We start from the raw sequence: 14,122 nt of genomic DNA on the forward strand, positions 1-14,122 counted from the left end.
AACTGAATAATAATAGAAATAAAGTGCACCATAAGCGTAATGTGCTTGAATCATCCTGAAAGCATCCCCTGCACCCGTCCTGGTCTGGGGAAAAATTGTCTTCCATGAAACAAGCCCCTGGTGAGGAAAATGTTGGGGACTGCTACCCTATGCTCTAGGCCATGGCAGAAAGATACCTGCTAGGAATCCTACTGGGCAAAGTTGCAATCTCGCTGGAATCCTGCAAACACCTGAAGCCCTGGAAAAGCTAGAGCTGTGTGTGTGTAAGAGCTAAAGGAGTCTAGGGGAAAATATCCCTCAGCTAGTGAGGAAAAAGGCCATCACATGAATTTATAGTCTATTGTTACATGTTCTTATTAAAATAGTTTCTGAAGCATTCAAAAACCTGAAAAGAAATGATGATAAGAATGTGAATGGGTGGAGTATGTGGTTTGGCTTTTATTTGTGACATAGCAGGTGATTTGTTTTATTTCACTGTAGCTTCCTCCTCTTTGGAATAATCATTGGCTAACTAGTGACTTATATATACTCAATTTGCCGATTTAGAACTAAAAATTTGTGTATCTAGACCCGCTCCTATGGTTTAAGACACTGGACATTCTTTTTTTAAATATATAATTCTTTGGGGTGTGGTTATTGAGATAAAATTGACATAATATTAGTTTTAGGTATAATAATAAGTATACCTAAACATAATAATTCAGTATTTGTGTGTATTGCAAGGTGATCGCCACAATAAGTCTAGTTAACATCTATCATCATACACACGTTGTAATTTTTTTTCTTGTGATGAGAGCTTCTAAGATTTGCTCATGTAACCACTTTCAAATATGCAGTAAAGTATAATTAACTATAGTCATCAGGCTGTATATCATAACTGCTTGATTTTTTTTGGATTTCTTTATCATTTGATGTTTAGAAATTTTCTGTTTCAGCAACAATCAGTGACATTTATCGGTGCCATCGGGGAGATCAATGATGTGTTTAATCCCATCCACTCACATCAGATTCTGGTGTCCCCACCCCACCCCAAGTTCCGAGTCTTTATGATTGTTGTTGTTTAGTCACTAAGTTGTGCCCAACTCTTTGCCACACACCAGGCTCCCCTGTCCTTCACTATTTCCTGGAGTTAGCTCAAATTTATGTCCATTGAGTCAGTGATGCTATTTAACCATCTCATCTTCTGCCGCCCCCCTCTCTCCTTTTGCCTTCGATCTTTCCTGGCATCAGGGTCTTTTCCAAAGAGTCAGCTCTTTGCATCAGGTGGCCAAAGTAATGGAGCTTAAGGTTAGAGTCTTAAAATACTTTTTTTTATTTGTTTATTTTGGGCTGTGCTGGATCTTCATTGCTGGGAGGGCTTTTCCTAGCTGCGACGAGCGGAGGCTACTCTTTGTTGCAGTGCACAGGCTTCTGGTTGGTGTGACTTCTCTGGGTGCAGAGCATGGGCTCTCTTGTGCACGGGTTTCATAGTTGCAGCGTGTGGGCTCAGTAGTTGTGGCTCCCAGGCTCTAGAGTTCAGGCTCAATAGTTGTAGCACACAGGCTTAGTTGCTCTGTAGCATGTAGGATCTTCCCGGATCAGGGACTGAACCTGTGTCTCCTGCATTGGCAGGCAGATTCTGTACCACTGAGCCACCAGGGAAGCCCAAGGTTAGAGTTTTAGAACTGAGAATGCAAGCTCTTTTTTGCCCCCCTCTTTCTATCGTTTACTTTAATACCTTCCCTCCCTCCGAACCCTCACAGATTTGTTCTTAAGAAACGAAGAAGTGTTCCACCATGTGACCTACAGCTGCAGCCCATCAACCTTTGCTGATATTAAGGCTGCACTTTGGATCCCGGGGAACCTCTAGAAAGATGCACTTTTTGCTGTTCCAGGCAGCGAGCCCAGTCCTGGGGGAATGGAGTGGAGGGGTAGAACTCTCTTGGGCCAGATGGAAATGCTCAGAATAATATCTCTGCTACAGAGCATCCTCACCAAAGAACTGGCTGAGCCCGAGGTCAGGGACCACCAGCCGTATATGGCCACGGAGCCCTGAAGTGTGGCTCATCTGAACGGGCACATGATGTCAGAGTAAGCTGCACAGTAAGTAAGCACAGTGGATTACAAAGATTTAGTCTGACATAAAGCATATGAAGAGCTGACTCATTTGAAAAGACCCTGATGCTGGGAAAGATTGAAGGTGAGAGGAGAAGGGGACAACAGAGGATGAGATGGTTGGATGGCATCACTGACTCAATGGACATGAGTTTGAGTAAACTCCAGGAGTTGGTGATGGGCAGGGAGGCCTGGGGTGCTGTAGTCCATGGGGTTGCAAAGAGTCAGACACGACTGAGCGACTGAACTGAACTGAAAGCACATGAATGATATCCTCAGTAATTTCACGTTGGTCACCTGTTGAAATGATTGTATTGGGGATAGACTGGATTAAATGCAGCATATTCTTAAGATTAATTTTGCCTGTTTCTTCTTACATTTTTGATGTTAATACTAGAAAATTTAAACTGACATAGGTGACACCACGTTTTTACCTGACAGAGCTGGTCTAGGTGCTTGGAATTTGTTTTTAACTACTTTTGTGTGCCTGATAAATCGTGCTAAATCGCTTCAGTCATGGCCGACTCTGTGACTTCGTGGACTGTGGCCTGCCAGGCTCCTCTGTCTATGGGATTCTCCAGGCAAGAATACTGGAGTGGGTTGCCATGCCCTTCTCCAGGGGATCTTCCTGACTCAGGAATCAAACCCAGGGTCTCCTTCATTGGCAGGCAGGCTCTTTATCACTGAGCCACCAGGGAATCCCTTTAACTACCTTCAGTTCAGTTCAGTTCAGTCGCTCAGTCGTGTCTGACTCTTTGCGACCCCATGGACCACAGCATGCCAGGCCTCCCTGTCCATCACCAACTCCCGGAGTCTACACAAACTCATGTTCATTGAGTTGGTGATGCCATCTAACTATCTCATCCTCTGTCGTCCCTTTTTCCACCTGCCCTCAATCTTTCCCAGCATCAGGGTCTTTTCAAATGGGTCAGCTCTTCGCATCAGGTGGCCAAAGTATCAAAGCTTCAGCTTCAACATCAGTCCTTCCAATGAACACCCAGGACTGATCTCCTTTAGGATTGACTGGTTGGATCTTCTTGCAGTCCAAGGGACTCTCAAGAGTCTTCTCCAACACCACAGTTCAAAAGCATCAATTCTTCAGCACTCAGCTTTCTTTATCGTCCAACTCTCACATCCATACATGACTACTGGAAAAACCATAGCCTTGACTAGACAGACCTTTGTTGGCAAAGTAATGTCTCTGCTTTTTAATATGCTGTCTAGGTTGGTCATAACTTTTCTTCCAAGAAGTATGCGTCTTTTAATATCATGGCTGCGGTCACCATCTGCAGTAATTTTGGAGCCCCCCCAAAAGTAAACTCTCGTTTAAAATCATAATGAGGTTTTGAAAAATTCCCAGAGTGCCATGGGCAATTTGGCAAATTCTCTTTTATGGATGCTGGGCAGCCTTGCTGCCATCTAGCACCTGGCCAGGGTTCTGTGACGATAAACATCTATTCCTAGACCTGCTGGCTCTAGCCTCCACCTGACTGAAGGGGACGGCTGTGAGGGAGTGAACCAGGGGACCGTGCATACCAGCACAGTCATTCTGCACCTCCCCCTGGCCTCACCCAAGCCCCTCAGCTCCCAGGGCTTCCCTGAAAGACCTACAGGGTGATTAACTTTGAGGGTGACTTCCAAATCAATGAAGCCCAAATCCTCAAGTGCTATTGTGCTCACACAGACTTCTTACCAAACTTTTCTAGAGAACAGAGCCTGTTGGGAATTTGTGATGACACGAAGTCAGCGTTAGATTCAAGAAGTGATAAATTCCCCTGCTCATCAATGGCTTCCCTTTTCCTTGGGACATATGATAACTGTTAAAAAGTCCACCCACGGAGATCCACCAGGTGAAATTGCAAGGCTGGAGATGCAACCATGCAACACCGTCCCCTCCTCTGCCCGCGCCAGACCCTGCTCTCAGCTGGGTTCGTCCCCCTAAAGCCGGGGGCTCACATCCCTTCCTGGCCAGTAAGAATAATACTAGGGGCAGCAGGTGAGGCAGGACTTCATGGACCTACTGGGTGTCTCACACAAGTCTCCTGAGAGGTTGTTAAAATGCAGATTCTGGGGCTTCCCTGGAGACTCAGTGGTAAAGAATCCACCTGCCAATGCAGGAGACACGGGTTCAATCTCTGGTCTGGGAAGATCCTACCTGCCGTGGAGCAACTAAACCTGAGCACCCCAACTACTGAGCCTGTGCTCTGGAGCCCAGGAGCTGCAACTGCTGAAGCCTGCACGTCCCAGAGCCCATCCTCTGCAACAAGAGAAGCCCACACACCACAGCTACAGAGGAGCACCCACTCGCCACGACTAGAGAAAAGCCCTCTCAGCAATGAAGACCCAGCAGAGCCTAAAGTAAAAAATTACAAATCTCCTCTTTAAAGAAAAAATGCAGATTCTGATTTCTTCATCCAAGGTAGAGCATCTTTAACAAGTTCCCTGGCAAAAACGCTGTGGATTCACGGACCATGCTTTGAGTAGGAAGGTTCTCCAGGCATCTTTTGCTCTGTGTACATTCTTGAAAAATTACTCTGCCTAAGGCCTCAGAGATCAACAGTGCCAGATGAACTTTAAATATGCCTGGTAAACATAAGAAAATCTAATAATAAAAGAAATCTATTCCTTTTTTGCAGAAGGCACAATGACAGTTTTCTTTACAAAAGGAGTACCTTTAAAAGAATCTCCCTAACTTGTGCATTGTAGTATAAGGTACAGTTTACTAACTGAAAAGATTTTTTTTAAATGCCAACTGAATTATCATCTGGAAGCAGAGTATCTCCAAAATGTTATAAAAATAATATTAATATAAAGTAGATTTTCTCCATTTTTAAACACTCACTGGTACCAGGTGTGTATATTGCTGACCTTAAACAAAATAAACAGCAATTATTATTTAGTAAAGATGAGTTTATTTGGGAATAGCAGAAGCATTACAAATTGGGACACATGAGCTAAAGAGAACCATAGCCCAGTCTGAGGATACAAAGGGAAGGTTAGCTTTTATTAAGTTCTGGGAAGAAATTGGGGAGAGTTGTTTTGAACAAAAGTTCATTGGAGGAGAATGAAAGTTTGGGGTTGTTTAAATAATGTGCTGGTAAGAAAATGTTCTAAGTGAAATAAAACATTTCTAGCCTGATCCTGGCCGTTTGTCTCTTAAAATTTTTTTTTAAGTATAGTTGATATTATTAAAATATATTGAGTTTGGCTCCCTGTGCTATATAGAGGTCCTTGTTGGTTATTTTATATATAATCACGTGTATATGTTAATTCTAAACTCCTAATTTATCCCTCCCACCCTTTCCCTGTTGGTAACTGTAAGTTTGTTTCTTGCCCAGAAACCAATCCCTTGTCAGGAGAGCTCTGAACACCATATTTATAAGAGATTGTTATTTATAGTGTCTTTCTCTTCCTTGGCAATTTAAATTAAAATGTCAACTTCAAGAAATGTTTCAGAAAGGCACCAGAAAGAATTATAAATAGAACTTGATTAATCAAAGAAAGATGAATCAAGTATGCTTTTAACACAGGGTACATCATTGTTGATGTAAAGCAAAAGTCTTGGAAAAATTAAAAGATAGTTGAGAAACAAATAGAGCAAATAGCCATCAGTTCAGTAAATGAATATCAGGAAACCAACCTGTACAGTTTACCTGTGAGCAGCCCCTTTTTCAACGAGTGGTGTTACTAGGCAACAAGGCTCCAAACAGAGAGACATTTCCAAGAGCATTTCCCATCTTCCTTTGCTCCAAATGAGACAGACACCTCTTAGATGGATAAATGTATGACAAACTCTAAAGCCAAGTTAGATACTTAAGATAACATACTGTATAGTTCCACTTACATGAAATTCTAGAAAGGCAAACTAATGACAGGAAGCAGATGAGGGCTTACCAGAGGCTGAACATCAGGGGAGAGAACTGATTGCAAAGAGACAGGAGGAAACTTTGGGGGATGGTGGAAATATCCCACATCATGATGGCAGTGGTGATTATGTGACTTGACACATTTGTCAAAATTTTGTGAAATGTAGCTTAAAGTTGCTAAATACTACTGGATGTAAATTATATTTCAATAAAACAAAGTTTAAAGTCTATCTATGATAATGTAATATAGCATTTCTATTCTTTTACATCTAAGACTATGCAAACACTTTGGAGATAGAAAATAAGCACGATTTCATTTCAAAATACAGAGCTAGAAGTTGTTGTAAAAGGGTAGGCGCTGCACCAGTCACGGTGCACGGGTTGCCAAGACTTTACTGGATGAATTCCATCCAAGATATAGCTTTTAGTCTCCTGAGGGCTTTGGACACCCAGAAAGTGGGTCATCTTTCAGAATATCTGCGTCACTGTGGACAGTGTGTTAGTAAATCAAAGACCAGCTGGATTTGTTCTCAAATTGGCAAAATACTCACTTGCTTGAAAGTACTATTAATCCTTTCATTTACTGAATGGGGAAAATTGGTCTTGATTACCTTCAATTATTATCAGCACTGCATATTCTTTTGGTGTAGGATATATGCTGTTGCTGCTAATTTGCTTCAGTCATGTCCGACTCTGTGCGACCCCATAGACTACAGCCCACCAGGCTCCCCTGTCCCTGGGATTCTCCAGGCAAGAATACTGGAGTGGGTTGCCGTTTCCTTCTCCAGTGCATGAAAGGGAAAAGTGAAAGTGAAGTCGCTCAGTCGTCGGACTCTTAGCGACCCCATGGACTGTAGCCTACCAGGCTCCTCCGTCCATGGGATTTTCCAGGCAAGAGTACTGGAGTGGGGTGCCACTGAATTTACTCTGTAAGAATATTTAGTATTAGTCTTAATTTCAAACTTTTCATATTTAGAATCAAGCAGTCACATGATCTCTGCTAGAGATCTTTCATTCTTTAATGCAAAGTTATTTTGCCTAAAATATTCTGTTATTATGCAAAAGCATTGTTCTGGACTGAATTCTTGAAATAATTCTGCTTTTGGCAACAAATATCAGAAAACCAATCTAAATGGGCTTCAGACAGTAAGCACAGTTCCAGGCTCCTGGATCTGGAATTCTAGACTTGAAACAGCATCCAAGGTTGTTTAGACATGTGGATCACAATAAACTGCGGAAAACTATTAAAGAGATGGGAATACCAGACCTGACCTGCCTCCTGAGAAATCTGTATGCAGGTCAAGAAGCAGCAGTTAGAACTGGACATGGAACAACAGTCTGGTTCCAAATCAGGAAAGGAGTACGTCAAGCCTGTATATTGTAACCCTGCTTATTTAACTTACATGCAGAGTACATCATGTGAAATTCTGGGCTGGATGAAGCTGAAGCTGGAATCAAGATTGCCGGGAGAAATGTCAATAACCTCAAATATGCAGATGACACCAACCTTATGGCAGAAAGTGAAGAAGAACTGAAGACCCTCTTGATGAAAGTGAAAGAGGAGAGTGAAAAAGTTGGCTTAAAGCTCAACATTCAGAAAACTAAGATCATGGCATCCGATCCCATCACTTCATGGCAAATAGATGGGGCGACAGTGTCAGACTTTATTTTTTGGGGCTCCCAAATCACTGCAGATGGTGATTGCAGCCATGAAATTAAAAGACACTTACTGCTTGGAAGAAAAGTTATGACCAACCTAGACAGCATATTAAAAAGCAGAGACATTACTTTGCCAACAAAGGTCTGTCTGTCTAGTCAAGGCTATGGTTTTTCCAGTGGTCATGTATGGATATGAGAGTTGGACTGTAAAGAAAGCTGAGTGCTGAAGAATTGATGCTTTTGAAGTGTGGTGTTGGAAAAGAATCTTGAGAGTCCCTTGGACTGCAAGGAGATCCAACCAGTCCATCCCAGAGGAGATCAGTCCTGAGTATTCATTGGAAGGACTGATGTTGAAGCTGAAACTCCAATACTTTAACCACCTGATGCGAATTGCTGACTCATTGGAAAAGACCCTAATGCTGGGAAGGATTGGGGGCAGAAGGAGAAGGGGATGACAGAGGATGAGATGGCTGGATGGCATCACTGACTCGATGGACATGGGTTTGAGTAAACTCCAGGAGTTGATGATGGACAGGGAGGCCTGGTGTGCTGTGGTCCATGGGGTCGCAAAGACTAGGACACGACTGAGCGACTGAACTGACTGAACTGAGTAAATCTTTGTGAATATCGCTGTCGAAAAGAAAAGCGTGTCCCTCTGTGCGCTCTGGGTGATTGTGGTGCCCATGTGCAGATGAGCACTGCTGTCGGGAACTTCCTGGAGAGAAGAAAACAGTCTGACATAAACACGACCCCAAGTGTGAGTTGTGGAAAAAACCCTAAGTGAAAAGAAAAGAAACGCTGGAGTAAGTCATCCGTCCATGGAGGAAAGCTGCCCTCCTATAATGAGTGGTTTTAATCTGAAATTTAAAGATCCTCAAAATCTAAGTCATTTTCATTAAGCCCACCTTTTCCATAAAATAGTGTTTTAACTAAAGATTAGATTTTTGGTCAAATGCATAATGTCCTTCTCTAAAATTATATAGAAGTTACCGTGAGCCACAGAGAAGCTTTGTAGAATAAAAAGTTTTAATATGTTCAGTAGTGCAGGGAGAGGATGAAGAACAGAAGCTCTCATCAACTGCCTGGACTTCACATCCTAGCTTAGCCACCCTTCCTCTATTGAATCCTTGTGTGCTAAGCCTTGTTTTACTTATTTATACAATAGAACCCTTAAGAGTACTAACTTTAGAGAGTCTTGATGAGAATTAAATGGAATATTTCATGCTTCATTTCAATTCATCAATTCATTAGCCCAGAATCTAAGAAATATTACATACTTCATAAAAGTCAGCCATTTTAACGTGGGCAATATATAGAAACTGATTGTGAAAAATATTTTTATAACCAACCGTGTAAAAATATACAGTTTTCCCCTGGTATCTGTGGAAAATTGGTTCAAAGACCCTCTGCAGATACCAAAATCCTCAGGTGCTCAAGGCTCTTGTGCAGAATGGGTCTCAGCTGATGCTCTGTATCCACAAGTTCTGCATCCATGGGTTCAACCAATCACAGGCCCCACTGTTGTTTGAACCCACAGAGGCATAACATGTGGATGTAAAGAGCCAACTGTATTGTTGGGACATACTAAATTCTTTTGCTTCTGGTGTTCCTGATTTGTTTTTGGAACAGCAGAATTGAAGGTAGGAGTCTTAGAATCTCAAAGATTAGCTCAGGGAACATTTTAATAAGGATTATATTAGTTATAGTACAGGTCAACTTGCTGCTGTAACAGAGATCCCCAAAAACACAGTGACAATCAAGATAAAAGTGTCTTTTTCTATCACATGCCCACGCAGAGGTGAGCAGCCCAGCCCTGAAGGTAGCTCTGCCCCAGGAGGTCACCCAGGACCCGGGTTCCATTTATCTCATTTCTCCATCATCACCTGGAATAGGTTGTATAATTGAAGCCATTTCACCAGTGTCTTCTTCTTCCATCTCTCAGGAAGGGGAAAACTGTGAATGAAGAGCAAACCACTTCCTTTTTAAACGATGGGACCCAGAACTTGTACACATGGCTTCTACTCCCACGTCGTTGCTGAGATCTTGGTCACTGGACCACCCACAACTGAAAGAGAGGCTAGAAAATATGACTTTAACTAGGCAGCCATGAGCCTAACTAAAATTCTGTGGGTTCTGTTATCCAAAGGGGGATGGAAACAATGCATGGTTGAATCAATTAGCAATCTTCCATTAGTGTTGCTATGGAAACTACTATTGTTTCATTGATCCCAGGATACTGTTAATTTGGAGACACATCATCATTTTATGCACCGCTCAGTGAGAAAAGCCATGCTATTGAAGCTGTGGCTCATTACTTTCTTATCAACTGAGTTACAGGACACATCCTAATTTCGAGATTTTGAAGTGTGAAAACTTTGTGTCTTGTTATAGAAGAAATACAAGCTTTCTTGGTGGCTCAGTGGTGAAGAATCTGCCTGCAATGCTAGAGAGGCAAGTTTGATCCCTGGGTATAAAAGATCCCCTAGAGAAGGAAATGGCAACCCACTCCAGTATTCTTGCCTGGGAAATCCCTTGGACAGAGGAACCTAGTGGGCTGCAGTCCATGGGGTCACAAAAGAGTCGAACATGACTTGGCGACTAAACAACAATGATAGAAGAAATACAGTGTCAGAAGATTTAGGAAAATAAAATGATCTAAAGATATTCATTTTGCTGTCTTCTTTTTGTGTGTGTGACTTTCCTCGGAGCAAGCATAGGCGACAGATGTCAAGATTTGGTTGATCCATTGAGTGTAACTTTAAGAACAGGTGATTGACAAGGTACTATCCGTAAGAATTTAGGTCAAATTCCAACACAAAGGTTTGGGGAAAATGTGCCAAGTCTGGAACAGATCTGGAGTTGAGTAAACAGACATTGAGGGTCCTGTTTTCACTAACCAGGGTTCTAACTTAGCAGAAGGATGAAGACCAAGGACTACACTCAGGGTAGAGTCATGGCCAAGGCACTTGACTTCCTGTTTCAACATTCAGTCATCACCCAAGTATTGGCTGGACACCAGACACTTTGCTTGGTGCTACAATACAGTCTCTGCCCCCCAAGAACTCCAGAGCTCATGTGGGGAGAAGGATATGTAGACCTGTAAAGGTAGACAATTGTGTAGAGCCTATGATAGAAGTCTAGTAAGTGGAGGCGGAGAGTGGAGATCATCAATTCTACCCAAGGTTAGGGAAGACCTCCCAGTGGTGGTGAAATCAGAACTAGGGAGAGTAAAAGTTCTTCATGCAAAAGTGACAGATACGCAAGTGCATGGAAGTGTGACACAGTGGTCACTGCATTAGACTGAGTTATGCTCTCTTCAGCACACAGGATTAGAAGCAGAGGGGACTTCCTCGGCATTTCAGTGGCTACGGCTTCATGCGTCTACTGCAGGGGGTGTGGGTTCAATCCCTGGTCAGGGCACTTAAGATCCCACATGCCTCTTCATGCAGCCAAAAAAGGAAGAAGAATTTTTAAAGCTCAGTAATCAAGATAAATACTATTCTAGTACAATATTTAAATACACAAAAATTAATGCAAAAAAAATTTTGTAAAAAAAAAGACCAGAAGCAGTGGGTATGTTCAGCTGTTTCCTTTTTAGTACTTTATACATAGGAGGCAAATAACAATGTCTGTTTAATTAAATTAAAGAAAGACCAACTTCTTGGATGGCCAAATAAGGATGAGCTGCATTTTCCTGTTATCAAAAAGATGCTGGATTCCAGTACACGGAAAAAAACAAAAGGACACTGTTGATGCCAGCCTTGCTCTAGAACTTACCATGATTCCAGCTTAACATAAGATTTAAGGAGTTAATAGATAAAGGAACTTATTTAGAATGTGCTTTTAGCACTTTTATGCTTGTTTTCTCCAATTTAACAAATGCACAAATGTATTTTACTTTAGAACACACCTTTTATCTTTGTTCACTCTAAACATACAGTACTGCTGATTCTCAGCGCAGCAAGCACAGCTTTGTGAATCTGACCTAGGACGAAGGCTAGAGAACCAAACTTTTTGTACTCAGGTGCTAAGATGTCATAATGAAAGACCCTGGTCGGTTCAGTAAGATCATTTGGTAGCTTTGGATCTGGTCAATGACGAATCTATAATATGCAGATGCCTCTTGCTGTGTATTGCTACTGAAAATCTGCTTCTCTTGTATAGATCACTGTTACGGATGAGGAAGTTAGTAATCCATCCTTTGTAGATCTGGTGAGAACTCCCCAAATGAGGAAGTGCACACTTATACTTATGTTTGCTTGGTAAGTTTGATTCGTGATGGATTCAAAAGCTTGTGTCAAATTTACAACGCATCCCTCTCTCCAGATCAGGTGGAAGTTACTTGTTTCCTGTTGTCTTTCGATGTTACTCCAGGTTCACAAGCGCTGTGGTTTATCAAGGACTCGTCATGCGCCTGGGAATTATAGGAGGCAACCTCTATATTGACTTTTTCATCTCGGGAGTTGTGGAGCTGCCAGGAGCCCTCTTGATCTTACTAACCATTGAGCGTTTTGGTCGGCGCCTACCCTTTGCGGCAAGCAACATAGTGGCAGGGGTGGCGTGCCTTGTCACTGCGTTCTTACCAGAAGGTAACTGTCCCTCAAGTCTGCCTGGCAGCCAAGACCTTGAAAAAAATCTTAAAGTAATCAAGAATGGGGGACTTCTCATCTTTAGCAAACGTCCCCCAGCATCAACATCGCAGTGCCAGGCACACGCTCGTGATGGCGCTCCTTTTTCTGCCTGATCAGTATAACAACTTTGAGTGTAAAAGATTGAGTCTATAGTTTGTTCCATTTTCTCCAGTTTTAGGGTCATTTGTAGATGAATAGATGTGTAAAATCTAGATTGTAGTCATAGTATACTTTTTTTAAAAAGTTAATTGAAATTTACTTAATATTGCATAGATTACAGATGTACAATATGATGATTCATGATATAGAAAGGTTATATTCCATTTATAGTTATTATAAAATATTGGCTATATTCTCCATATGGTACAATAGATTCTTGTAGCTTACTTATACCTAATAGCGTGTACCTCTTAGTCCCCTACCCCTACATTACCCCCCTCTTTCCCTCTCCCCAGCGGTAACCACTAGTTTGTTCTCTGTATCTGTGAGTTTGCTTTTTTTTTGTTATATTCACTAGTTTGTTGTATTTTTTTAGATTCCACATATAGGTGATATCTAATAGTATTTGTCTTTCTATGTCTGACTTATTTCACTTAGCGTAATGCCCTCCAAGTCTATCCATGTTGCTGCAAATGGCACATTGCATTCTTTTTTATGGCTGAGTAGTAGTCCATATATATATATATATATATAGGCTTCCCTCATAGCTCAGTTGGTAAAGAATGTGCCTGCACTGTAGGAGACCACATCTTCTTTATCCACTCATCTGCTGATAGCCACCTAGGTTGCTTCTTAGTTATTGTAAAAATGCTGCTGTAACATTGGGGTGTGTGTATCTTTCCAGTTAGTGGCTTTGATTTTTTTCTCATATATATACTGAGGAATGGAATTAATGTAGTTTGCTTTTGATCACCTTTATCTGACTTAATTTTGTGATATCATTAACCCTGTTTCACATTTCTTCCATATCACTAATTCCCTGCAAAACACTAAGGTTACAAAGGGAAGAAAAACACATTTCTTGACTTGGAGAGGTTGACAACCTAGTGAAGAATATGGACAAAATAAAGCACGGTTCTCAGAAGTATGAACCACCTCTGCAGGTTCAGGAGCCAAACATTCTTCGTTATCACAGGAATATCCTGGAACCTTCTTCATTATTGCGGGAATATCCTGGCAAGGAGGCTGAGGGATCATCCCTGTCCAGCAATAATGGCCTCACAGTCAGGCCAAGAGCTTGGGTGTGGTCTTGTGAGCTTCGGGTGGCGGCGAAGTGCCTCCAAGTGACAGCTGGGACAATGGCAATGGGGAGGGAGAGATGCTGAGAGCAGGAATCAAGGTGGTGGCATTCAGGCCTGCATGGGAGACAGTGATTTCAGAGACATCTCAGAGTTAACTTGGGGAGGGGAGAGCTTGGTGACTGCTGTGGGATACAGAGGTTGTTGGTAACTCCAAGCGCACGGCTGACCCAACGCCAATTACCTCTGTCATGGAACACAGCGGGCCCTGGACGGTGGAAGCTTTCAAACTCCCAGGGAATGTGTGTTTTAGATCAAGTTCATTATTTCCACATTCCAGGAGGTGTGGGTGGGGGGGAGGTTGCTGGGACAGCTGGAGCCTCTTGTAGTACTTTATGTCAGCACAAGAGAAGCTTTGTTTTTTCAGTTTGAAGAATTTATTTTCTTCTCCGAATGGGTTATTACAAGATGTTGCATATAGTTCCCTGTGCTGTACTGTAGGACCTGTTGTTTATCCATTCTCTGTAGAATAGTTTGTATCTGCTGACCCTAAACTCCCAATCCATCCCTTCCCTACCCCCTCCCCCTTGTTAACTACAAGTATGTTCTCTAGAGTCTGTTTCTGTTTTGTAGA

The 14,122-nt window shown here is 42.2% G+C and overlaps 1 protein-coding gene across 2 annotated transcripts in view; it reads left to right on the top strand.

The window, feature by feature from the left end:
- Positions 1–14,122, top strand: part of SLC22A3 (solute carrier family 22 member 3) — a 94,917-nt gene that overhangs the window by 60,269 nt on the left and 20,526 nt on the right. For both annotated transcript variants that reach the window (XM_081524426.1, XM_081524425.1), the window contains 2 exons: positions 11,784–11,881; positions 11,994–12,208. In XM_081524426.1, coding sequence (XP_081380552.1) covers positions 11,784–11,881; positions 11,994–12,208 — 313 coding nt within the window. The remainder of the gene's footprint in view (positions 1–11,783; positions 11,882–11,993; positions 12,209–14,122) is intronic.

The sequence above is a fragment of the Giraffa tippelskirchi genome, chromosome 9 (assembly GCF_054371585.1).
Source record: "Giraffa tippelskirchi isolate mGirTip1 chromosome 9, T2T-mGirTip1v1.2.pri, whole genome shotgun sequence".
Classification (NCBI taxonomy): Eukaryota; Metazoa; Chordata; class Mammalia; order Artiodactyla; family Giraffidae; genus Giraffa; species Giraffa tippelskirchi.